Below are 27,104 nucleotides of genomic sequence, written 5' to 3'. Positions count from 1 at the left end.
CTTGGTAAGTATCGACGAGAATAAAGACATGACTGTTGCGGTCTCTACCGCTTCCCTCCGCTTAGGGCCCAAACCCGCCTACCTCCGCTTCAGGAATCACCGCATTCCGCCCGCTCTGGACCCCGGGGGCTTCTCTCACTCCACGTGGCGGCCGCCATTACGTGCCTGTTTCTCGTCAGTCTCGCGCGCGCGCGAGGACACCCGTCTTGAGCGCTCAACTCCCGGAAGCCTGGCCACGCCCGTGCTGCTGACGTCACGCCCAAGTCCCAATATAACCGGCGCTCAAACTCTCTCTCATCGCCTTGCAACGAGGTTCACAACTCCATAGTTGTTCTTAGTTGCGTTCCTGGTGATCTCCACGTTTCCTGCTTCTGACTCCGGTTTGCTTCCGACTCCGCTTCAGCCTGCTGCCTGCCTCTGACTCCGGTTTGCTTCTGACCTCCGCTTCTGCCTGCTGCCTGCCTCTGACTCTGGTTTGCTTCTGACTTCCGCTTCAGCCTGCTGCCTGCCCCCGACTCCGCTTTGCCTCTGACTCCGCTTCTCCCTGCTGCCTGCCTCCGACTCCAGTTTGCCTCTGACTCCGCTTCTGCCTGCTGCCTGCCTCCGACTCCGGTTTGCCTCTGACTCCGCTTCAGCCTGCAGCCTGCTTCAGCCTCCGCTTTGCTACAGACTCCGCTGCCGCCCGCTGCCCTGCCTTCAACCGGCCCTCGGCCCTGTACAGCCGGTCCCCTGCTTCCCAGGTACCTTGGACTTCCTATCCTTCCTGCTTGCTCTGGTCCCGGTCTAAGCCTATCTCAACCCCTGGACTTTCTGTCTCTATTCCGAGTCCCGAGGACCCAGTGCCCTACGGGCTCCTCCTGGGGGGTCCCTGGTTCCCGGGTGAACACCTCCTGCTTGTGGCTCCACCCCCTGGCCTACCCTGTCATCCTAGGTAGGCCGACCCAAGAGTCCACTATCTCTCCAGCAGTGTCCAACTGCAACAGATTGGGGGTGAAAGGGAGCACTGAGAATTAATGACTGGAAGGGGTCAGTAAGTAAATCCACGGCTCTAGCGCTCAACTTTCAAAAGGGAAACTTTGATAAAATGAGAAAAATAATTAGAAAAAAACTGAAAGTTGCACTACAAAGGTAAAAAGTGTGCAACAGGCATGGACATTGTTAAAAAATACCATCCTAGAAGCACACTCCAGATGTATTCCACACATTAAGAAAGGTAGAAGGAAGACAAAATGATTACCAGCATGTTTAAAGGTGAGGTATAATGCTCCATCAGAAGAAAATAGGATAATGCATAAGCATTGACAAGTTAAATGTAAGATATTGATAAGACAGGCTAAGAGAGAATTTGAAAAGAAGTTGGCCAAACTCACAATAAAAACTTTTAAAAATATATCCGAAGCAGAAAGCCTATGAGAGAGCTGGTTGGACCATTGGATGATCAAGGGGTTAAAGGGGTACTTAGAGAAGATAAGGCAATTTCAGAAAATGTAAAAATGATTTCTTTGCTTTGGTGTTCACTGAAGAAGATGTTGGAGAGATATCTGTTCCAGAGAAGGTTTTCATGGGTGATAATTCAGATCAACTGAACCAAATCATGGTGAACCTGGAAGATGTGCTAAACCTGAATTGACAAACTGAAGAGTAGTAAAATCACTTGGACTGGATGGTATACACCCCAGGATTCTGAAAGAACTAAAAAATGAAATTTCAGACCTATTTCAATTAATTTGTAACCTATCATTAAAATCATCCAATGTACCTAAAGATTGGAAGAAGGCCAATGTAACCCCTATGTTTAAAAAGGGATCCTGGGGTGATCCAGGAAACTATAGACCAGTGAGCCTCACTTCAGTGACAGGAAAAATCGTGGAAACTGTTATAAAGAATAAAATCACAAAACATTTAGATAGACATGGTTTGATGGGACATAGCCAACATGGATTTACCCAAGGGAAGTCTTGCCTCACAAATCTCCTACATTTTTTTGAAGGGGTGAATAAACATGTGGAGAAAAGTGAACCAGTAGATATAGTGTATTTGGATTTTCAGAAGGCGTTTTACAAAGTCCTGCATTATAGGCTTCTAAGAAAACTAAAAAGTCAAGGGATAGGAGGCGATGTCCTTTCGTGGATTATAAAGTGGAAATACAGAGTAGGATTAAATGGTCAATTTTCACAGTGGAAAAAGGTAAACAGTGGAGTGCCTCAGAGATCTGTACTTGGATCGGTGCTTTTTAATATATTTATAAATGATCTGGAAAGGGGTACGATGAGTGTGTTGATCGAATTTTCGGATGACACAAAATTATGTAGAACAGTTAAATCTCAAGCGGATTGTGATGAACTGCAAGAGGACCTTGCGAGACTGGAAGATTGAGCTTCCAAATGGCAGATGAAATTTTATGTGGAAACTGATGCATATAGGGAAATATGATCCTTGCTGTAATTACACAATGTTAGGTTCTATCTTAGGAGTTACCACCCAGGAAAGAGATCTAGGATCATAGTGGATAAAACATTGAAATCATCGGCTCAGTGTGCTGTGGTAATCAAAAAAGCAAACAGAATTTTAGGAATTATTAGGAAGGGAATGGCAAATAAAACGGAGGATGTCATAATGCCTCTGTATCGCTCCATGGTGAGACCACACCTTGAATACTGTGTGCAATTCTGGTCACCGTATTGCTAAAAGGATATAGCTGCACTGGAGAAAGTGCAGAGAAGGGCAACCAAAATGATAAGGGGCATGGAACGGCTGCCCTATAAGAATGGCTAAAGAAGTTAGAGCTGTTCGGTTTGGAGAAGAGATGACTGAGGGAGATATGATTGAAGTCTACAAAATCATGAATGGACTTGAACAAGTTAATGTAAATTGGTTATTTACTTTCTCAGATAATATTAAGACCAGAGGGCACTCCATGAAGTTAGCAACTAGCTCATTTAAAACAAATCGAAGAAAATTGTTTTTCATCAGCTCTGGAATTTATTGCCAGAGGATGTGGTTACAGCAGTTAGTGTAACTGGGTTTAAAAAAGGTTTGGATAAGTTCCTAGAGGAAAAATCCATAAACTGCTATTATGGTAATTAATAAGCAATAGTAGCTTGTGATTTATCTAATGTTTGGGTACTGGCCAGGTACTTATGACTTGGATTGGCCACTGTTGGAAACAGGATACTGGGCTTGATGGACCCTTGGTCTGACCCAGTATAGCATATCTTATTTTCTTATGACCGAAAGTCTCAACTTGCAAGATATTGATCGACTGAGTGTTGCAGAATAAGAAATAAAATATAAGCATTATATGCATTGTGAGAGAAAAAACAACCAATGAGGAAAAGCCTCGTATTCAGAAGCTTCTTCCACCCCTGATCATATGGGAAAAGAGGTAAATAGCATGTGATGTTGTGATGAACAATTTTGCTCTCTTTTGACCCAAATAACCCAGACCCCCTGACATTTAAGGGGATGTAGGTTTGTTTTCAGGCTCCAACCATTGAAACAAGAGACACATACTCCTTGTTGTTCATTGCATGAAAGACATGAAATCAAAACGATTTCATAAGTCAGTACCATAAAAGAGTCAGGTCTGATTTTTTTATGGCAAAGGCTCAGCCCCAACCTCTCCGGGCCAAAACTCCCAGCCTGACGCAGACAACTTGGGCAGATGACCAGACAGCTAGATCAAGCCCAAAGCAGAAGTAAGCAGCCCAGCCGCAGATGTGACCAGGAGGAGAAAAACCAAACCATGCTGCAATGGGCCTAAGACCAGAAGAAGACATGCAGAGGTGATATGGACTCCTGGCTATGTTACAGGACACTTCACTTCAGGGAGCGGTAAGGAAAGGAGGGATACTGGGTAGTTAGAAGCATTATCATATAGTATGGAGAACTGAAAATTAAACATTGAAATATAAATTTACCTATACATATTTACCTTCAATAAATTACATTATAAACATTCTCTCAAAGTCTTAGAATCTGTGCCAGAGTGAGTGTCAGAACGGATGGATGTAGGATGGCTGCTGACTTGCGTCACTCGTCATTCCATTTTCCAATTGGGCTTAAATCACACAGGTACATGATCTATACATTAATGGGCTAATTTTTAAAACCCAGTGCACGCCCATACCAGGAGATATGCGTGTGGCCGGGATGTGCGCGCACCGCGTGCATTTTCCAAGCAGCCCGTCCACGCGCGGAAGAGCCAGGTTTGTAAAAAGGGGAGGGCCGGGGGAGGGCTGGGGTGGGGTTCTGGGCAGGGGCTGACTGGGAGGGAACTGGGGAAGGCCCAATTGATTCACCGTGTGCTTCTATATAAATCCCCCCCCCCCCGGCGCGTGAGTTGGCACCCGCGCGCATATGTGCATGATGATTTAAAATCGGGCGCTCATGATCGCACAGGTAGCCGATTTTATAACATGTGCGCGTCGACACACACTCACACACGTTATAAAATCGGCGTGTCCATGTGCGCGCACCGGGAACCGTGCGCACATGGACACCCGCGCAGTTCTTTGAAAATTTACCCCAATGTACCCAAAAATTCCATCATGTAAAACTTCCTTAACAATACACGCAGATTATAAAACACTGTAGTAGATCTCTGCGCAGCCATATATGCATGTTTATGGGACCACGCAGAGTTCTTTGAATATTGCCCTCATACTTTTTAGCCCACACAGACTTACCTGATCCTTAAACACAAACTACTCATGCAGCTTCTGGTTATATGGATGAAAACTATGGAGGTAATTTTCAAAAGGTTTTACGCACGTAAATGAGCTTTTGAAAATTGCTATGATACATGCTACCTTTATGCATGTAATTCCTTTGCAAATGTAATCCTTTGCACATACTTTATGTCATTTCCCATGGGAGCATAAAGTACTTGGATTCACCATGTATGTACATTTTTCTAACTTCAATGTACAAATCCGGTTTTCCTCCCCTGACCAAGTTGCACCCTTTAGGAATGCCTCTTTTTAATGAAACTAAAAGCACGTGCATTGTGAAAGTATGGGTGTACTTTTAGCCAACTGAAAATCCACTGAGGAGGATTCAGCTATTCTACCTGCGCAACCCGTGATTTTACCCGCATAGCTATCTACAGGGGCGGAAACTTTAAAACGAGCGTGCAGGTGCCCACATATGTGAGTGTGCGCATGCGAACGCACATATACAGAAATTTTAAATCATCCGCACAAGTGCGTGGATGGGCCAGAAGGTCTTTTTCTGCTGTCATTGTTTCTATGTTTCTATTTAACATGCACCTAGCACTCGTATGTGTGCTCCTAATTTTAAGCGGTTACACGAGCAAACATTATTTGCACACCTCCCTTAGGTATTTGTCGGCTTTAACACGCACAGCTAAGCAGATTTTAAAACATGCATGTGTGAAGGAAATAGCCAGTTTGCCCAACTAGTCTACCAGTTTGCCCAGTCTATCTCTAGGTCACCGAGACCCCTCACCCAGTCGTTTTAGGCTTAAAACGAGTTTTCACCAGACTGACACCTCATTGAGAGCAGACGTAAATAAGTGCAGGTAAGAGCCTGACACGGGCTGTGGGCGTGGGATTTCAAATCTGTATTTACGCGCATTCATGTTGGCCCCGCCCCGGAATGCCCCTGACACCACCCAAACTCCAACTCTTTTCTCTGCAGGTTGGGTTGCTTGCTCACGCAAATATATGCACGGAGGGGCAAGTCTTTAAAGGTACGCGCGGGCACAGATTTCTTCGCACAACCCGGCGCGCGCATGTTATAAAATCCAGGGTCAGCGCGCGCAGGTGGGTGCACATTTGTGCAACCTGTGCGTGCCGAGCCGAGCAGCCTGCCTCCATTCCCTCTGATGCCGCTCCGAAATTGGAGTGGCCTCGGGGGGAACTTTCCTTCCGCCTCCCCCCACCTTCCCCTCCCTTCCCGATATAACCCATCCACCAGCCGTACCTAAATCCCCCTCCTAACCTTTATCGACGAAGTTACGCCTGCCTCTGGGCAGGCGTAACTTGCGCGCGCCGGCTCTCCATCCACCGGCCCGGTGGCTGTTCCGGAGGCCTCGGTCCCGCCCCTGGAACACCCCCAGGCCAGCGCCCCACCCACGGCTCCGCCCCCGGAATGCCCAGTTTTTCAAGCCCCGAGACTTATGCGCGTCCCGGGGCTTGCGCGTGCCGCCGGGCCTGTGCAAGATAGGCTCGGTGCGCGCAGGGGGAGGCAGGGATAGATTTGGGGGGTTGCACGCGTATCTTACGTGCGCAACCCTTTGAAAATCGACCCCATAATTGGGCCTTTTAAAATATGAGTTGCTCGCGCTTGACCAGTTACTCACATATGTGGGTCTTTTAATGTAACAACCCTTTTGAAATTCACCCCTAAGGTTTTGAAAATGACGGTGATTTTTCTAATTACACTGTCATTTACTGCTCAGTAAGGGGTAGATTTTTAAAAACTACGCTCGCGCATACTTTTGTTCGCACGACCGGCGCAAACAAAAGTACGATGTATTTTAATAGATACGTGCGTAGCCGGGATCAAGCCGCGCAGCCTGCCTCCGTTCCCTCCAAGGCCGCTCCGAAATCGGAGTGGCCTCGGAGGGAACATTCCTTCCACCCCCCCCCCCCCCCGCACCTTCCCCTCCCTTCCCCTACCTAACTCACCCCCCAGCCCTATTTAAACCCCCCCCCCCCCACCACCTTTGTTGGAAAAGTTACGGCTGCCCGAGGCAGGCATAACTTGCACGCGCCGGGCCGGCTGCCGGCGTGCCATGTTCGTCTGGGGGCTGGTCCGGAGGCCGTGGCCATGCCCCCGGGCTGGCACCATGCCCCCTGGAACACCCCCAAACGTCGCTCCAACCCCGACACGCCCCCTAGCAAAGCCCCAGGACTTACGTGTGTCCCGGGGCTTGCGTGCGCCACCGAGCCTATTCAACATAGGCTCGGCGCGCACAGGAGGAGGTTGGGGCAGGTTTTCGGGGGGTACACACATACCTCTTTGAAAATCTGCCCCAAACTGTTTGACCATTGCTGTATTTTCCACTTCAAAATGGCAGTGCAGTGTATCGTCTGCCCCTTGGCAGAGTTTGTAGATGACAGGCTGTCTGAATGATTGAGGCCAGCATTAAAGGATAATTACATTTTCTTTGTTTTCTAGGAGTTTTCTGAATTGAAATTATTGGCATTTCACCATGTTGAGGGATATTATTGTCTTCCCGGTTGAAACTTTGGTCACTGGGATACATATGGGACCATACTACAGTGTCAATCTCATTTTAAAAACATCTTCTAAGGTGCAATAAGCAGGGAATAGATGCGTTCAGTTGAAACACAGAAATGTTATCAGTAGAAAAACACTTTATGCAACAACCCCTCCCCACACAAAAAAAAAAAATTCAACAATACTAAGGATTGTTTCACTGCGCATGAATTAAATGCAACAAAGAAGAAGTCATTTCATTTTACCTTTCAAGGTTAAAGTTTAAAGGTAAAAGGCCAGGGATCCCCACGTGTGACTGGCTGAACCTGCTTATCTTCGGAAAACTGAAATGACCTACTGAAAAGCAAAAGAGAAAAAAACGACCGAAAGAGCGAGTATGAATGCTCCAGATCGTCAGAATATGTGAGAAGAAATCCTTTCCTTCAGTAGCGACGGAGGTTGCAGGTTCGGTGAAAAGGGGCAGCAGGAACTCAAGGAACACAGAAGGGAGAGGCCGCCAGGTCAGGAATCTCAAGGACTGTATAAAGCAGTCACCAGGGGCCGGCTTCCAAGGGTTCTCAAATAAGACGATTTTGAGCTGCATATTGATAGAGAAGAGCGGCAGCAAAGGTCCATGGGGAATGGGACCATGTTGCTTTGTGTGTGAGGAAGCAAAGTGTTAGCATTTCATGATGATACGCTGCCGTCTGGAAAGAAGGGAGTGAGGAGGTCGTACAGATCAAGCTTTTAATAACTGAGGGAGAGGTAGATTCACATGAAGGATCCTATCTGGCAACAGAGAGCAGGAAGTGTCATTTCCTAGCCCATCTTATGGCCTCAGCATTGAGATACAGCAACTACCTTTAGAAATGGTTCACCCCCCATCAAGGGTGCGCGTAGCACCCTACAAACAGGAGTGCTGAGATACGTTTGTCTATTTGGGATATAGTTTGAAATTTCAAAAAAAATGCCCACATTTCTTCTTTTTTTAATTCTTTTAATTTATTTGTTTATTTATTTATTTTATTTAAAGGTTTTTCTATACCGAGGTATGGCTATGTGCCTTCACCCCGGTTTACATTTTTAACAACTAAATACATTTTCCAGTAGAAATTTAACATTTAACAGTTTCACATTTAACATCTTAACATTTAGCAGCTTAACATCTAACAGCTTAACTTGTTGCAGTAACTGGTAGAATTATGAACAGGGTCTGTCAGATTGGAGAAACGGGGTAAAAAGGAAAATATTGTACAAACAAGAATAATCGAAAAAAAAGACTTGTTTATAGTGACAGGATATAAGTTTGAGGGGTGAACGTATCAACCAGGGGAGATAAAGGTTAGTCTCAGAGTAACACATTTATTATGTTCAAAGTGATCATAACGAAGTGATCAATGATGTGATCAGTGAACTTAACCAATGCCGTCTTTGAATGTTTGGCAGAAAATCCAGGTTTTGAACTCTTTTTTAAAGGATTTGGTGTTACTTTGTGATTAACTTTCTTTAGTTAAATGTGCTCATTGGAGCATTTCATATTAAAACAAACCCCGTGTTTTCAACCATACTCCAGGAGCCAAGGACAGAAATGAGTACAGGAAGACAGAGAGAGAAATGCTGACAACATCGGGTGAGCTCCTGAAATATCAGAAATCCTAGTGCAAGGGCCCCTCGGAAATGATAGGCAAAGAAAAAAAAAAAGGCAGGTGTGCAGGTGCGCTCACTGCCCCAGGATCCTGCCGCCTTCAATAACACGCATGGCGCTTTCTACAGCTTCTTTGTTCAGCAGTTTTTTGCAATCTATGGAGGGGGTGGGGAGGTCTCTGTTTCTGTATTGCTATTCCTCTCGCTTCTCACCTCAGTTGTTTCTTGTAAGCTTTTCTGTTTCTTTCTTTCATGACCAAAGCTCCTTACAAGGAGAATTGCAGTAGAGGACTGGCTCGTTCCGAGCATCTCCTAGGGAGGGTTAATTTTCACAGAACAGAAAGTCTGCAATTATTTATTGCCCATAGACTTTTCCATTTGTGTTCAAAGCGAAAGTGCGCACGTGCATGCCTTTGCTTTGAAAAATTAGCCATCAGTAAACGTGCAGACTCGATCACACGAGGTTACGCTTGCTTATGGCTTGTACAAATGGAAACCTACGCACAATTCTTTGAAAATCCAAAGTAAACACAAAAATCCAAACTCCACCCCCAGCTCTGTCCCCAGATCACCTCTTTTTTTTTTTTCTTGCATAATTGCCTGAACCTGATTTGCGCAACTACTTTTTCTGCATGAAGTCTGGCAGATTTTCTAACAAGCAAACCCAGTCTGGTTTCTAAACTATGCCTTAATACAAGCAAATTTATTATCTAAAAATATATCATTTAAGGAGTCCTGGGAGACAGACTATAATCATGTAATAAGTGATGATGAATACATGGGAATCTTTAAAAGGTTTTGGAAGGGTAATTCTATTAGTGCTAATGCACAGGAGAACAATTATAAACTTGTTTACAGATGGTGGTATACTCCTGTTAGACTAAGCAAGATGGGAATTAACGATTCTCATTCATGCTGGCAGTACTGGGGTGGCAGAGGGTCTTAATAATGAAAACAGGAAACAGCATAAAACTGGCAAGTTAGATGCAAAGCACTGATGAGGGAGGCAAAGACAGAATTTGAAAAGAAGCTTGGTATGGAAGCAAAAACTCATAATAAAAACTTTTTCAGGTACATTCAAAGCAAAAAGCCTGCGAGGGTGCCAGTTGGACCATTAGATGATCAAGGGGTAAAAGGTATGCTAAGAGAGGACAAGGCCATAATGGTGAGATTAAATTAATTCTTTGCTTTAGTCTTTACTGAGAAAGATGTAAAGCAGATATCCATGCCAGAAGTAATATTTACAGATGAAGATTCAGAGGAAATGAAGAAATTTCAGTGAACCTGGAAGATATACTAGAGCAAATTGAGAAACTAAAGAGTAGCATATCACCTGGACCAGATGGTTTACATCCCAGAGTGCTGAAAGAACTAAAAAATTAACAGGGTCATTCATCAAAATGCATTATGGTATTAACGCACACGATAACGCGTTAATACATGCGTTAACACCATAACGCATGCAAAAATAATGGTATCACATGGTGCAAATGCAAATTTCGGGAAGGGGCAGGATAAGGGAGGAGTTTGGGCAGGAATTATGAAAATGAGGGGCAATATCAGACCGTGCAATAGCATAACGCATGCTATTGTATGGTTTTAACACCAGAAATAACTACACCTTTTTTCCTGGCGTTATGCTGTGTAATATGACCAAAATGGCCATAATGCAATTCGCGATACATTTTTAGAACTGCATTTTGGTCATTTCTGGGCTTGAGAGAGAGAGGAGGGTTTAAGGGCCAGTTTATCATGCAGACTGAGATGTACGAACATCACAGTACACCTCAGTGAAGATTTGACTTCATTTGGAGTGAGGAAAGTCTTACAAAGTTGAAATTTTGTACTTTGTTAACTCGCCCTAGCTTGATGGTACCCTGTTCTAGAGTCCATCAAGCTAGGCTGAGAGAACACAGTAGAAAATTCATCTTTGTGAGACTTTCCTCACTCCAAATGAAGTCAAAACTTCACCAAGGTGTACTGTACTGTTCGTATGTCTCAGTCTGCATGATAAACTAGCCCCTAATCCCTAAACCACCACCAACACCTCACCTCAAAGTATAAGATGACCCTCCTATAGGCATATAAATACTTGACTACTATGACAGCCTTATAGATTGCTTCTCTCTCTCTCTCTCTCTCTCTTCCCCACACAAAACATTTATCATACCATGTGATAATAACTACTATGTTACCACAGCATGCAGTGATTTTAGAATTACCCTAAATACACCCCTTTTTCTTATCTCGGGTGTTATCCATGCATTATTATCACATTTTGATGAATCTAGGAGTTACTTACAGACCTATTGTTGGTAATCTGTAAACTATCATTAAAATCAGCTACGGTACCTGAAGATTGGAGAGTGGCCAAAGTAACACCTGTTTTTTAAAAAATGTTCCAGGAGTGATTGAGGAAACTACTGCTTAGCCTGATGTCAGTGCCAGAAAAAATTGTTGAAATTATTTTGAAGAACAAAATTACTGAACATAAGATATACATAGTTTAATGGGGCAAAATCAACATGGATTTAGCCAAGGGAAGTCTTGCCTCAACAATTTGCTACATTTTTTTGAAGGCATGAATAAACATGTGGATAAAGGTGAGCCAGTTGATATAGTGCAACTGCATTTCCAGAAAGCGCTTGACAAAGTCCCTCGTGAGAAACTCTTGAGGAAATTAAAAAGTCATGAGTAAGGAGGTAATGTTCATTTGTGGATAGAGAAGTGGTTAAAAGAAAACAGAGAATAGGGTTAAATGGTCAGTTTTCTCAGTGGAGAAAGGTGAATGGTGGAGTACCCCAGGGATCTGTATTATTCATAAATTACCTAGATATGGGAACAATGAGTGAGGTGATCAAATTTGCTGCTGATAAAAAAATTATACAAAGTTGTTAAATCAGAAGAAATTGAGAAATTGCAAGAGGGCCTTTCAAGAGTGGGAGACTGACCATCCAAATAGTAGATGACATTTAGGGGTAGATTTTATAAATTAGCGCGAGCGCGAACAAAAGTACGCTGGATTTTATAAGATACACGCGTAGCCGTGCATATCTTATAAAATCCAGGGTCGGCACGCGAAAGGGGGTGCACATTTGTGCAACTTGCGCGCGCCGAGCCCGTCGTGCGCTGCCTGTTCCCTCCGAGGCCGCTCCGAAATTGGAGCGGCCTCAGAGGGAACTTTCTTTCCACCCCCCCCCCGCACCTTCCCCTCCCTTCCCCTACCTACCCCACCCCCCAGACCTATCTAAACCCCCCCCTCTACCTTTGTTGGCAGATTTACACCTGCGGAAAGCAGGCGTAAATCTGCGCACCCCAGCGGGCTGCTGGCGCACCATCACCCGACCCGGGGGCTGGTCCGGAGGCCTCGACCATGCCCCCGGGCCGGCGCCAAGCCCCCGGGCCCACCCCCGAAACACCGCATCACTCGCAGCCCGCCCCCGAAACGCCGCGTCACTCGCGTCACGCCCCCCAACACGCCCCTCCATGCAAGCCCCGGGACTTACGCACGTCCCGGGGCTTGCGCGCGCCGCCGAGCCTATGCAAAATAGGCTCGGCGCGTGCAAGGGGGTTTGGGGTAGGTTTTCGGGGGGTACGTGCGTATTGTACGCACGTACCACTTTGAAAATCTACCCCTTAATGTGGACAAGTGCAAAGTGATGCATTTAGAGAAGAGCAACCCAAATTATAGCTACACTATGCAAGGTTCATTTTTGGGAGTCACTGCCCAGGAAAAGGAGTTAGGTGTCATCATGGATAATATGTTGAAATTCTCTGCTCAATGTGCAGTGGCAGCCAAGAAAACAAATAGAATGCTGGGAATTATTAGAAGAGGAATGGTGAATAAAACAGAGGATATCATAATGCCTCTGAATCACTCCATCATGCAAACACACCTTGAATATTGTACGCAGTTCTGGTCACGTCATCTCAAAAGAAAATAGCAGAATTACAAAAAGGAACAGAGCAAGGCAACCAAAATGATAAAGGAGATGGAACAGTTCCCCTATGAGGAAAACCTAAAGATGTTAGGGATCTTCAGTTTGGTGAAGAATTAGCTGAAGGGAGATATGATAGAAGTCTATAAAATAATGAATGGAGTGTAATGGGTAAACACTAATCCATTGTTTACACTTTCAAAAAGTATAAAGACTAGGAGACCTTCAATGAAGTTACTAGGTGAAATATTTAAGACAAATAGGAGAAAATATTTTTTTACTCAACACATAATTAAATTCTGGAATTCATTGCCAGAGGATGTGATGAAAGCTGTTAGTGTAGCTGGGTTTAAAAAAGGTTTAGACAAGTTCCTGAAAGAAAAGTCCATACACCATTATTAAGGTGCACTTGGGAAATCCACCGTTTATCCCTGGGATAAGCAACATGGAATCTATCGACCTTTTGGGATCCTACCAGGTACTTGTTACCTGGATTGGCCACTGTTGAAAACAGAATATTGGGCTTGATGGACCTTTGGTCTGACCCAGTTATGTTCTTATAGTAATTGATGGCAGATAAAGACCAAATGGTCCCTCAAGTCTGCCCAATAAGTTGCTTATGTTAGTAATTGCCAATACATGCACATTACTCCCCATGCCTTCTGTTAAGAGTAGTAACTATCGCTCTATGCAATTTACCTCCTTGCCTTCTGTTAAGGGTAGTAACTGCTAGTCCATGCACATTATCCCCCCCAATGCAGAAATGCTACACCTACATTTAATACACTTTACCTTATTTCTTCATTCCTATCCTCTAGCCTTTAAGAATCTGCAGTGTTTATCCTATGCCCTGCAGATTCTCAGAGGCTAGAGGATAGGATATATTATATGTGGTAGCAATGCCAAATAATCCAAATTTTCTGGACAGAAAATAGACAATTGAGAGAAACAATTGCTACCAGCAAAACCTTTAATATTATTGTTGGATTCATTAGAAGGGCAACAACCTTTTAGATTTGAAAAGGGCATTCCTATTGTTTATTATCAAATATATAATGCTGTGTTACTCCTTCGTATGTACTAGTCAATGAATAGGATGGTCAGTAGTCACTGGAATAGGACTATTGTGCCTCTTTGAGAAAGTTGGATACAATTGTTAAGGAATGTGGAGACCCCCTGTACTCTGCACTAGATGGATGTAGTTAGGAGATAAGAGAGTACTGTACCGTTTGCATAACAGCGCCTCCGCAGAGGCTGCTGGAATGGTGAGCTCTTGCTTGCTTTCATGGAGGAGGGTATAGGGTAGTGTGGCACTGTTTGGGTTAGTATTAAAGGAGTAGGAGCTGTTTCCTTTGGTGTCTCTTGTCTCCAGTTTTAGGTCCCATGATGAAAGACACAGGAGAATAGGGAGAAGTACATCCCTGTCCAACACACAACTTGTCTGGAAGGGTTTGTCTCAGATTTTTCAGGAAGTGATTTATTCTTTGGAAAGACCTTTTTGGGGGGTTCCTTCCCCTCCACACACACACACACACCCCACTCCCGTTTATGAATCCCTGGTCCTTGCTCAGAAAAGGAAAGGCTCTGGGAAGGACAGGGGTAAAGATGACCTGTTGTTCCGATTTCACAACCCGTGGAGAGGCAGTGGTGAATCGCCATAAGAAAGACTTGGTTTTTAGGATTTGTGAAGATTTTTGGACTTTTGAGTTAGGAGGAAGATTTTGCTACCACCCTCCCTGCCCAGTAGTTAGAGAAAGGAGAAAAGGAGCTTTTAGATGGAGAGATCCAATCCTGCAATTTTGTGGGATGTTCATGAGTTAAGAAGTTTTGTGACATCTGGAGATTCCCACTGGAGCCTTCACCCTAGAAGAAAGGATGAGGACTGGATGTTGGACACTTGGAAATGTACCTGAACTTCAGGTACTATTGGGGAATGAACCCTAATACACTTATGGGGCAATTTTAAATGCCCGGCATGTGCAATTGCCGGGAGATATGCGCGTGGCTAGGCCGCGCGCACCGAGTGTATTTTCAGAGTGGCCCGGCCATGCCCGTAGCTCCCGGTATGTGTGGAAGCACCGGGTCTTTGAAAAGGGATAGGCTGGAGGCAGGTCAGGGGGCAGGGTCTGGGTGGGGTGGGGGCTAGCCCGGACAAAGCCATTAGGCGCTGTCCCGGTGAAGCGCACGCCAGCAGGCGGCCAACGCGCGGAACATACTTCAGCTCTTGAGAGCAAATAAATTTAAAAATAAAAAAAAATGTGATTAGTTAGGTGGGGATTAGGGGTTGGGTGGAGAGGGGAAATGGGAGGAAGGGTAGTCAAAGAGTTAGGCAAGGGAGGGTCTGATTGCGTCGCCGCAGGCTTTTAAAGAAAATTCCCCCCGCGCGCGCGCCGACATAAAATCGGGCACGCACGCTTGCGTGGATATCGGATTTTAGAACATGCGCGCTACGTGTTATAAAATCGATGCATCCATGTAGGCACGCTGGGAACCGCGCGCACATGGACGCCCGCACGTACTTTTGATAATTTACCCCTTAGGATACCCTTCCCTCCCCATCTGGGATGGTAAATTGCCCTTGGATGGGTAAATTGCCCCTGGATGGGTGCGGAGGGACCCATTCACAGACAGAAAGCAGTTTGAGAAAAAAAAAGCAGGTTGGGACATGGATGACACCAGAGACATGTTTGTTGCTGCAAATTGATTATGTTGGAATAACTACAGTAAAGTTTTAATTTTGAGCTCCCAACCAGAGTGTCCTGCCTGTTAGTTTCTGAACTTACCCCTAAGCAGCAGCAAGTACATCCAGTGACGTAGTTCCGCTACCCCCTCTCCCCCTCCCCACGCCTTGGGCAGTTTTGGAGAATCCATGCCCTGGGGCTGTTTTGGACTTGTGATAGTGTGGCAGGGGGCTTAGCTCTAGGACTGAGTGTGACCCCTGCACTGCTCGGCTAAAACTGCAAAGCAGGGGCTATAGGAACATGTATGCATTGGAACTGCTAACCCAAACAAGAAATAAATATATATATTTCAACGCTAGTAGAATTTGGAAGACATTTCTGGAATGGAATAGAAAGATGGGAGTTTCTGTCTGGGCTGATTGAGTTGGCTCCTCTGGATCAGTGTTTCTGAATGAATATAACATGAGGAATTTATATTGTAATTCACTTTATTGTAATTCATTTTATTTTTAATTGAATGCAATTGATTGTTTAATATGCATTTTCCTTCCAGCAGGTTGCTGAGGAGGGTAGGGTGTGGGGAGGCGTTAATGCAATATTTTGATGTATTGGTTAATTGTTTTGCTGAACTGTTTCATTGTTATTTTATCAATTGATCTTCAATAAACATTCTTCAAAAAAATTTTAAAAATAGTTTTTTAAGTAAAAATTGTTTCCTATTCTTAGCAATATAAAATGAATCCTAATGGACATTTAACATCATCATCCAGCTTGCATCATTCAAGACACCCACGCCTCTCTCATACACACACACACACATACACAGACACACACACACACCCATAATTAACCAGTGTACAGAATCCAGAGGTAAATCATACAGGAGATTGTTTTAATTCCCTTATCTAGCTTCCTCAAAAAATATAAGAACTTATATCAGTTGAACAGAAGTAAGTGATTTTATATCTGCCAATCCCCAAAGGAAATCAGGGATTAAGCTTCTATAACACAATACAGAGAGATCAAGACTTACAAGGATATTTTAATATATTCCTTGAAAATGTTTTGTTGTGTTGAAGAATGTCTTGCATAGATGCATGTACAGGAAGTACAGACTTCTCCTCTCTTCCCTCACCAAGGCCCATCTTCTTTGCCCATTTTCTCTGCCTACTGTAATACTGCAAACATTGATTCCTCTCCAGCTTTATCCTCACTCGCCTGAAGCCCCAACCTTCAGGGTCCTCTGTGCTTGGCCAGGTATTCTTGAATCTTCCTGGTGGCATTGACTTCACCACCACCTTCAATGAGAGTTTGTTCCATGTATCCACCACCCTTTCTGCAAAGAGATATTTTTAATGTTACTTTTTTCTTTTATTTCAGAAAATATTTTCAACATCTTTTTGTTTTATATTCTGCTTTTTTTGCATTTCTCTATCCCCAGACGGCTTACAATCTAATAGGGAGATGCATCAAGCTGCAGTAGTTCTCTGACACTTGTTCTATTGCGTATATCGCATGATATATGAGATATTTTACATCTCCCCACCCTATCACAATGAACTTCTTTGCATGTGATTTGCATGCATGAATAACGCAAATGCATGTAAATAAAGTCATGCATAGGCAAATCTATGCAAATGTTTTATTGCGGCCGACTGAGAAGGTAGTCAGCCATGATAAAATACCCTCACCGCTTGGAAAAGCAGTAAATGTGAGGCGGGAGGCCCGGAACCCTAACGTGGGTCCCAAAGCTCCTACCTCCATTTAAAGAGGCAGCAAACAAACAAAATAAAAATCTCGGCTGAGGGGAGGTTGAGTGGTGGTCAGAGCTGACCCTTGTAGTAATGAGGCAATGGCCTTCCCAAACCCCCCCCCCCCCCCCCCCAAGACCATCAATAAAATCAGGGCCCCTGTCCCTGAGAACTTAAAAAAAATAAGGATTCTGAGCCCCGCACCCCCTTCCCATACCCACCCTCCTCCTGCACCCACCTCCCCAAACCTTAAAAAGGTTCCCGCTTCAGGCCAGGTGCATCCTTACACCCAGCCTGTTCAGCTCCATTTTCCAAATGGCTGGGGCAAGGTCAGGTTGCCACCATTTTGGAAAATGGTGCTGACCGGGCTGGGTTTGAGGGTGCACCTGGCCCTGACACAGGATCCTTTTTAAATTTTAGGGGGTGCAGGAAGGGTTGAGTATAGGATGGGGGCAGGGTGCTGGACCCTAATTTTTTTTAAACTTTCAAGGGGGGTCGGGGCCCTGATTTTATTGATAGCTTTTGGGATTTGGGGCCTGGTGATCGGACCAATGTACTTTAATGATGGTCTTTGGGGGTAGGACCGGGATTATATAATTTACTGATGGTCTTTGGGGGGAGGGAGCAGGGCTGGGACCCAAGTTTAATTGAAGGACTTGGGGTGGGGTGTGGGGGGCCAAGAGGGTTGCAGCATGGGCTCATTTTTTAATTTTCACACTTTGGAGAAGTCAGGTCACCTCAAGTGGCATCCCTGGATTGAGACCGGGGTCAACATTGACCCCTGCTCAACCTCTCCATTTGGTGGCAATTTTGTTTTGGGACCAGTGACCCTTTAAGGCAATGATAGTCCCTTGAGATTGGGGCCATCATTATATTTAAAGCCCGCTAAGCACAGTTTGCCCCCCAGGGTTTGGCCGTGAGACAAAAGAATGCACCAAGCAGTATGATGACCCCCCCCCCAACTCACACACACACAATAGTGGGACCTCTCCTGCAATAAAATATTGGGGCTTAATGTATCTAGGTCTAAGTTTGTACTTGGGGCAATAAAGGGTAAAGTGACTTGCCCAAGGTCACCAGGAGCAGCAGTGGAATTTGAAACCTGGCTTATAGCCTGCTGCTCTATCTCCTAGGCTTCTCCTCCACTTGGGGCGGATTAGCCTAGTGGCTAGGATAGTAGTACCCACAGTGTCTTGTGGGTTTTGACTAGGACCTACAGTATCTTGAGAAAATAATAAATACAATGCTATGAAACTGCCCGATAGAGGATTCATAGTTTACCATCAAAAAGTCAGGCAATTTACTACATGGCATTAGGAATCGTACAATAGCTTCCCATGTAGTGAGGTTAATAAGTTAGTCCACTTATAGATGTAGTCCTAAAGGTCTACTAACAAGTTGTAGTTGATGCATTTGTTACTTACAGTGCACTGATCAGATGAAGGAAAGATAGCACTTAAAAGCGAGTCACGAGTACCATATATACTCATGTATATGTTGATCTCATGGATAAGTCGAGGGCAGTTTTTGGTTCAAAAATTAAGAAATTTGCAATGACTCATGGATAAGTCAATGTTATCCCCAGTTTGTTCCCTCCTTCCCTCCCCCCATGGCTATCCCAGGTACATTCACCCACGGGCTGAAGCCATAACTGAAGCAGCTAAAAAGAGGCCTGTGGCAGATGGACAGTTTCTCCCTCACACTCCCTCCCAATCCCTTAACTCACCCGCTGCTATCAAGAAGACGATGGGAGTTGCAGTTGCTTGGGTGTGTCTTCCCTCCTGTCCCATGGGGTCCCAGTGTCGTGCTTTGAACCACGTGGTTATAAGTGTGCCAATCAGGCCCTGGCAAGGGTAGAGGTAGGACGCACATGAGCAACTGAAACTCTCATCATCATCCTGCTAGCAGTGGATGAGTTAAGGGATCGGGAGGGGGTGTGGGGGGCGAATCTGTCCTACTGCCACCGGCCTCTTTCTAGCTGCTTCGATTGTGTCTTCAGCCCCCGGGTAAACCTACTCAGGATAGCCATGGGGGGGGCGGGGGGAGGGAAGGAATGAATGGACCATTAACCTGTGGATAAGGCAACCCTTTTTTTCAAGATGAATTTTGAGACTTAAATTTCTCGACTTATAAACGAGTATATACGGTTTATTAAGTTAGTCTATATTCAACTTGCTTGTAGACCTGAATGTCTCTGTATTTGTATCCAAGCCATGGAGAAACAATTAAAATATAGTATGCACTACGCTGAATGCATGAAAAAAAGAGAATGCAGACATGGAATTAGAAAGAATGAGCATTGCAATTATTAGCAGCATGCTTTCTAGGCAAAATCAATGCACATGCCAATTTATTTTATATAAAACAGCATACTTGGAGGTGAGCATGCTAACAAAGAAATCCACCATTATACGCCCATGGGAAAGCATTTACTTTTCAGCTTGCCATGCTGAAGTACACCTTTACTTAGATTGCCATGGAAAGACTTACAGACAAAAAAATGATTAGAGGGGTTGAGAAGGTCCAGGTGAAGACAAAGGCGTTAGCACTAAGGAGGGAAACTAACAAAATCCTCTTTTATTTTAGGACATTAATGTTGTTCATCCATGAAGATGAGATTATTTAAGGCCACTTTGTGGACGAGATTCATTCTGAGAATGCAGGACGGAGTACATCATTAATAAGCTTTACACCAGCAGATGCCCTGACCTCTCTCTGCTGGGAAAAGGGAGGCTGTCCTAGGTTTAGGATTGCCAACTGCCCAATTTTGGACTGGACAGCCAGGTTTTCAGCTGTGCTGTACAGTGTCCAGTCAGAAGAAACACTGACTGGACATTAAAAATCCAGTTTTTGCACAAGGCTCCTTCCCTTTCCCACAACTTCCTGGTTACAGTGAAAGACAGAGTCGAGAACTGTGCTGTCCCCGCCCTCTTGCCTCCTTTCCTGTGTTGTGATTGGATGGGATGGGGAGAGGAGGTGGGGCATAGCCCAGCCCTCAGTTCCCAGCGGCTCCACAGATCTCTGCAGCAATACCCTCTGGATCCCTCCCCCTCTCTCACTGAGTGCTGGACCAGGACCCAAGAGTGGGGCTGCAGCGAGCCAGCCGAGGGATACAGGAACAGAGGAAGGGAACTTGGAGAAAGAGACAGTGAGAGTCCCAGAGGGGACACAGAGAAAAGGGGAGGGAAAGGAAAATAGACTCATGGGGAGAAAGGGAGGAAAGTGACACAGAGGGGGTATGGAAAGAAGGTCACAGGGAAGGGGAGAGGCACAATGGGAGTATGAGGGGAGGAGGGAGACATAGATGGGGGAAGGGGATCAAGAGACAGAAGAGGCACAAAGGAAATGGGGACCCAGGAGCAAAGGAGACAGAGAAAGAGGAAGGCACTGGGGAGGAGTGGGAGACAGGAGAGAAGAAGAAGGGAGAGAAAGACAAGAGCATGGGGAGGGAGGGGACTAGAGACAGGAAGGCAGCACAAGAAAAGGGGGAGGGCATATTGAGAGACAGGTGGCACAAGGGAGACAGATGAAAGGCTGGGAAGGTTTTAAGGAACGAGAGCGAACCACCTGTGTTTGAGAGACGAGACTGCATGTTTGGGAGTGTGCATGTATGAATGAGATAGGAGGTTATGTGTTTGGGAGTGTGCGTGTATGTATGAGATAGGAGGTTATGTGTTTGGGAGTGTGCGTGTATGTATGAGATAGGAGGTTATGTGTTTGGGAGTGTGCGTGTATGTATGAGATAGGAGGTTATGTGTTTGGGAGTGTGCGTGTATGTATGAGATAGGAGGTTATGTGTTTGGGAGTGTGCGTGTGTGTATGAGATAGGAGGTTATGTGTTTGGGAGTGTGCGTGTGTGTATGAGATAGGAGGTTATGTGTTGGGAGTGTGCGTGTGTGTATGAGATAGGAGGTTATGTGTTTGGGAGTGTGCGTGTGTGTATGAGATAGGAGGTTATGTGTTTGGGAGTGTGCGTGTGTGTATGAGATAGGAGGTTATGTGTTTGGGAGTGTGCGTGTGTGTATGAGATAGGAGGTTATGTGTTTAGGAGTGTGCGTGAGTGTATGAGATAGGAGGTTATGTGTTTGAGAGTGTGCGTGTGTGTGTATGAGATAGGAGGTTATGTGTTTAGGAGTGTGCGTGTGTGTATGAGATAGGAGGTTATGTGTTTGAGAGTGTGCGTGTGTGTATGAGATAGGAGGTTATGTGTTTGGGAGTGTGCATGTGTGTATGAGATAGGAGGTTATGTGTTTGGGAGTGTGCGTGTGTGTATGAGATAGGAGGTTATGTGTTTGGGAGTGTGCGTGTGTGTATGAGATAGGAGGTTATGTGTTTGGGAGTGTGCGTGTATGTATGAGATAGGAGGTTATGTGTTTGGGAGTGTGTGTATGTGTGTATGAGATAGGAGGTTATGTGTTTGGGAGTGTGCGTGTGTGTGTATGAGATAGGAGGTTATGTGTTTGGGAGTGTGTGTGTGTGTGTGTATGAGATAGGAGGTTATGTGTTTGGGAGTGTGCATGTGTGTATGAGATAGGAGGATGTGCGTTTGGGAGTCTGCGTGTGTGTATGAGATAGGAGGTTATGTGTTTGGGAGTGTGCGTGTGTGTATGAGATAGGAGGTTATGCGTTTGGGAGTGTGCGTGTATGTATGAGATAGGAGGATGTGCGTTTGGGAGTCTGCGTGTGTGTATGAGATAGGAGGTTATGTGTTTAGGAGTGTGCGTGTGTGTATGAGATAGGAGGTTATGTGTTTGGGAGTGTGCGTGTGTGTATGAGATAGGAGGTTATGTGTTTGGGAGTGTGCGTGTGTGTATGAGATAGGAGGTTATGTGTTTGGGAGTGTGCGTGTGTGTATGAGATAGGAGGTTATGTGTTTGGGAGTGTGCGTGTGTGTATGAGATAGGAGGTTATGTGTTTGGGAGTGTGCGTGTGTGTATGAGATAGGAGGTTATGTGTTTGGGAGTGTGCGTGTGTGTATGAGATAGGAGGTTATGTGTTTAGGAGTGTGCGTGAGTGTATGAGATAGGAGGTTATGTGTTTGAGAGTGTGCGTGTGTGTATGAGATAGGAGGTTATGTGTTTAGGAGTGTGCGTGTGTGTATGAGATAGGAGGTTATGTGTTTGAGAGTGTGCGTGTGTGTATGAGATAGGAGGTTATGTGTTTGGGAGTGTGCATGTGTGTATGAGATAGGAGGTTATGTGTTTGGGAGTGTGCGTGTGTGTATGAGATAGGAGGTTATGTGTTTGGGAGTGTGCGTGTGTGTGTATGAGATAGGAGGTTATGTGTTTGGGAGTGTGTGTGTGTGTGTGTATGAGATAGGAGGTTATGTGTTTGGGAGTGTGCATGTGTGTATGAGATAGGAGGATGTGCGTTTGGGAGTCTGCGTGTGTGTATGAGATAGGAGGTTATGTGTTTGGGAGTGTGCGTGTGTGTATGAGATAGGAGGTTATGCGTTTGGGAGTGTGCGTGTATGTATGAGATAGGAGGATGTGCGTTTGGGAGTCTGCGTGTGTGTATGAGATAGGAGGTTATGTGTTTAGGAGTGTGCGTGTGTGTATGAGATAGGAGGTTATGCGTTTGTGAGTGTGCGTGTGTGTATGAGATAGGAGGTCATGTGTTTGGGAGTGTGCGTGTGTGTATGAGATAGGAGGTTATGTGTTTGTGAGTGTGTGTGTGTGTATGAGATAGGAGGTTATGTGTTTGGGAGTGTGCGTGTATGTATGAGATAGGAGGTTATGTGTTTGGGAGTGTGCGTGTGTGTATGAGATAGGAGGATGTCTGTTTATGGAGAAGTATGGAGGAGGGTGTATATTAGAAAGGCAAAACTGCATGACAGAGGCTGCGGTTGATGTGTTTATCAGGATAGTTGAAATAACATTTTATAAAACAAAGAATATTGAGGGGGTGCTTCAATGCCAAGTGATGAGCGGATTGACAACCGTCCCCCACCCCCCGACCCCGCCTCCCCTCCCGAAGTATGATGTTTAGTGAGGTGTCCGGTTACGGTCCATGGAAAAGTTAGCCACCCTACCTAGGTTAGAGGTTCAGTCTGTCCTAGGGACTAAAGCTACAGTGTGCTCCTCGTTGAAGGATACTCTCTTTAGCAGCAGACTGCCCTTCCACAATAGTGTGTGGCACTGGCTTTATTTTTTGTTTCAATAAAACTAAGCCCAGTAATGTACCAGTTGCATTTTGTTACCACCCAAGAGGTTTGTCTGGCCCTTTCATAATGTATATCCATTCTTTATTCCTGGTTCGTATCAATAGCTTCCATAGGTCCAATCCATTCATAAATCCTATTAACCCTGCATTTCCATAGTCGTGGGGTTGGGGTGGGGGGGTTGTAAAGAAAGAAAGAGTCCGATGTACACCCGGGATGCATTCCCAGTCACTTTCTCTTTCTTATGAGTGCCACTGACAGAGTAGTTACCACATCGGCTCCTTTTAAATGGCGCAAATACTTTGGAAACCGTCCTCTTCTGGCCCTCTCTTAAAGGAAGAGAGTTTGCAAGAATGTAAAGCAGGGGGCCAGTGAAGGAATCAGAGAAATACATTTTGGTGGGTTGATGTGGAAGTAGTAGCAGAGGGTAGGATTGGAAGAAGAAGGTGGCCTAATGCATGCAAAAGTAATGAGGGCAGAGTCCAAGGCAGGGGTCTTTAGTGCTAAGGAAATCATTTTTGTGATGACTTGATCCGTGCAAATTTTCAAGAGACAGAATGTGATGCTTTTTCATGTCAGAGTGAAGTCCTGTCAGGTTCATCAGACAGTAACTTACATCTAATAAAGATTGATAGTATGACACTTGATATTGAAAATATTATCAACTAATATCATCGTAATTAAGAGCAAGTGTATATTATTTAGTAATTCGCTCTGTTTTACTCAGCACATAGTCAATACAGCAAAAGATCTGAGGATCTATGGAGATTCCACAGATGGGTACATCGTGCATGCAGTAAATAATCTTTGAAAACTTGCTTTAAGGAATCCACATAAAATTGCAATTTTAAAAAATCATCACCACAGCTGCAATGTTTGTTCTTTTAGCTCCTTGCATGACCAGAAGGAAGAATTACGGAAGCGTCTATCCTACACGGCACATAAACTGGAAATGCTTGAAACAGAATTTGATTCCACTCGCCAGTACTTGGAAACAGAGCTGAGAAGAGCTCAGGAAGAACTGGAAAAGGTTACTGAAAAGCTAAGAAGGTTAGCTATTGATTGATTGATTGATTATATTTATATACCATCATGCTGTGACCAATCATAACGGTTTTCAAAATAAAACAAATAAAATCAAACAAAATACAAATACATTAAAAATCACCAAATACGTTGTAATAATAACAGAGATCAGAAGATATCTTGATTAGACTGGACAACAGACACAGTGACAGTGCTATATGTTGCCAGGTGGAAGACTTGGGGATAAGGAGGGTGCCCATCCTCTGTTCCTCGGGCCAGCTACGGCTGCGAAGGCAGTATTCAGAGCTTCCCCCAGGAGGGAGGGAATACCAGCCATTATCCAATACCGCAACCTAGTGGTTGACCAGACAATGAGACTGCTCTTACTGGATTCCAGAAGGAGCAATGTTCTGTGGCCCCTGCCCTAGGACAGTTGCTGCAATGGGTTGTCAATTTTTTTTTAATTTAAAAAAATTTAAAAAAAACAGGGACACAACTGGGTCTTCGAACTATTCACAAATGGGATTTCCTATACTGGATCCCAATGCTTCATCAATTGCAAATTCTCATTTGACTGTAAGCTGTTCTAATGCCTCTGTTCATTTAATTTTATTGTAATCCGCCTCGAGACCAACTTTGGGGAAACGGCGGAATATCAAGTGTTCATAAATAAATAAATAAATAATAGATGACGGTTCATGGACATACAACCCAATAGAGGTTGGTTCCGATTGAGCTGGAAACCCAAGGAGCAGAAGGAACTGATGGGCTGAACACTCCTCTAGCTGCCTCTCCCCCCACCACACAAACACACACTCACACATACAATCACACTCACAGAAACACACAAACATGGTATATCTAACAATATAGCATATAGTGTACATAAAAAGTAGGTTCAGTATGTTAAGGCAAGACTTTACAAGACTTTATTCTTACCTATACTTTAGTATATGATCAGATGATTACTTTTGATTCAGAAATGTAAAAGGATGTACTTTCCACGTTCTTTCATCATTCAGTGGTATTCTGTGTGTAGAAATTTGTTTTTCTTCAATAACTTGAATCACCATTAAGTTATTTAACACAATGCCAAGAACAGTTGCACCATTAGATAAATGGGGTCAGACTTTACCCGTGCATGCAGAGTTGGCAAATGTGATGATTTCCATGGTTGTATTCTAATCTTAGAATAACTTGGGTTGGGAGACCTCTCTCACTCTTTGATTTCTTCATTTGGCTTTCATCTGATTAGGGCGCTAGAAAAAATTCAACCACCAATGTATTTCTGATGCTTTCCAAATATTTTTCTTAGGATTCAGCTTTAAATTTCTGCATAATGCGCCATTATGCATGTCTTAGAAGAAAGCAGGATGAGCAGAGAATATAGGTGAAGTCTTAACATAGTAACCTAGTAAATGATGGCAGATAAAAACCAAAATGGTCTATCCAGTCTGCCCAGTAGAAATTCACTCAGTTTAAATCTTCATTAAAATAATGAGGTATTTACTACAGGTAGGGATTTGTTCACTATTGCAGAGATTCTGATTCCTTAAAATACACTTGAGAAATGGAAAAATATATTTTAGGAAATATTTCCTTTATCAGGTGATACATTATAAAAGGGTTCTCTATATACTCATTGCTGCAGATGTTACTGAATTTTACAGACAAGGCATTGGCAGATAATTTGAAGACTTGCTACCAACACGTTAACAATTAGGTGCAAATCCAAGGCTGGATTTCCCTTCATGTATGAAGGGCACTGTGTGCTCTTAAGGGAATGGGTCAGAGGTGAGGGAGGGTCAACTGGAGGAGGAAGGAAAATGAGGCTTCATGGTTTGCAGTGCATCTTGGGAGAGGACACTTCCTCTCTCTCTGATGCTGCAGCTAGCAAAGGGACCCACTCCTGCTTATAGGTGTGCCCGAGATAAACCTGGCCATCTGTGAAATGTGTGATTAAAGCAGCAGTCCTTTTATCTAGACTGTTCAACACATCAATTTGCCTATTTCTTTTCAGTACTGCCACCTATTTTGGCTTTAATCAATACAACTCTTCCATTTTTTTCAATTTATTTTTTGTAATATATTGCTTGGTATTTATAACACTTGTATGAAAGTTTATGTTAGAATAATTAACTTTAATAGCTTAATTTTAATAATTTAATATTTAACGTTAAAATTTAAAAATGTATTTAATAATAAAAAAAAAATTCTAATGTTTAACCGAATATTCAAAAATTGGTTTTGACTAACCTGAGTTATCTTTGAGTCAGTTCAAATCTGAAAAGATTAGTGTGAAAAGAACTTAGAATATTGTTATATACAGATCAAAAAACCAAAAGTAATATACCAAGATTAACCTCCCATTTAATTTATGATGAGGTTCTTAGGCATTACGAGATGAATGTGTAAAGACCACGAAATTTTATCTTCTGTCTCTGTTTCAGCCACCAACAGTTCAACTCTTTTATTTATTCCTATTGCCATCCTATCCTAGCTGCCAACTAAGGGGGTCATTTATCAAAGACTTATCGCACGTGATACGGCCTTGTTGTGTGCGATAAGCCTCTATCGCTTGCGAAAAGGGCCTTTTTGCATGTGATAGAATGCAAATTAGGGGGAGGGGAGGAGTCGGGGCGGGGAGGGGAGGAGTCGGCGGTGTCTTCGCTGCCGGCAATAATGTTACTAACATTATCGTTGGCAGTAGCACACC

The 27,104-nt window shown here is 44.2% G+C and overlaps 1 protein-coding gene across 1 annotated transcript in view; it reads left to right on the top strand.

Annotated features, from left to right (window-relative positions):
- Positions 1–27,104, top strand: part of BEGAIN (brain enriched guanylate kinase associated) — a 138,306-nt gene that overhangs the window by 2,844 nt on the left and 108,358 nt on the right. The window contains exon 2 of the mRNA XM_029597401.1: positions 24,230–24,412. Coding sequence (XP_029453261.1) covers positions 24,230–24,412 — 183 coding nt within the window. The remainder of the gene's footprint in view (positions 1–24,229; positions 24,413–27,104) is intronic.

The sequence above is a fragment of the Rhinatrema bivittatum genome, chromosome 4 (genome assembly GCF_901001135.1).
Source record: "Rhinatrema bivittatum chromosome 4, aRhiBiv1.1, whole genome shotgun sequence".
Classification (NCBI taxonomy): Eukaryota; Metazoa; Chordata; class Amphibia; order Gymnophiona; family Rhinatrematidae; genus Rhinatrema; species Rhinatrema bivittatum.
Note: the sequence above shows the minus strand (reverse complement) of the source record. Positions and strands in the feature narration are given on the sequence as shown.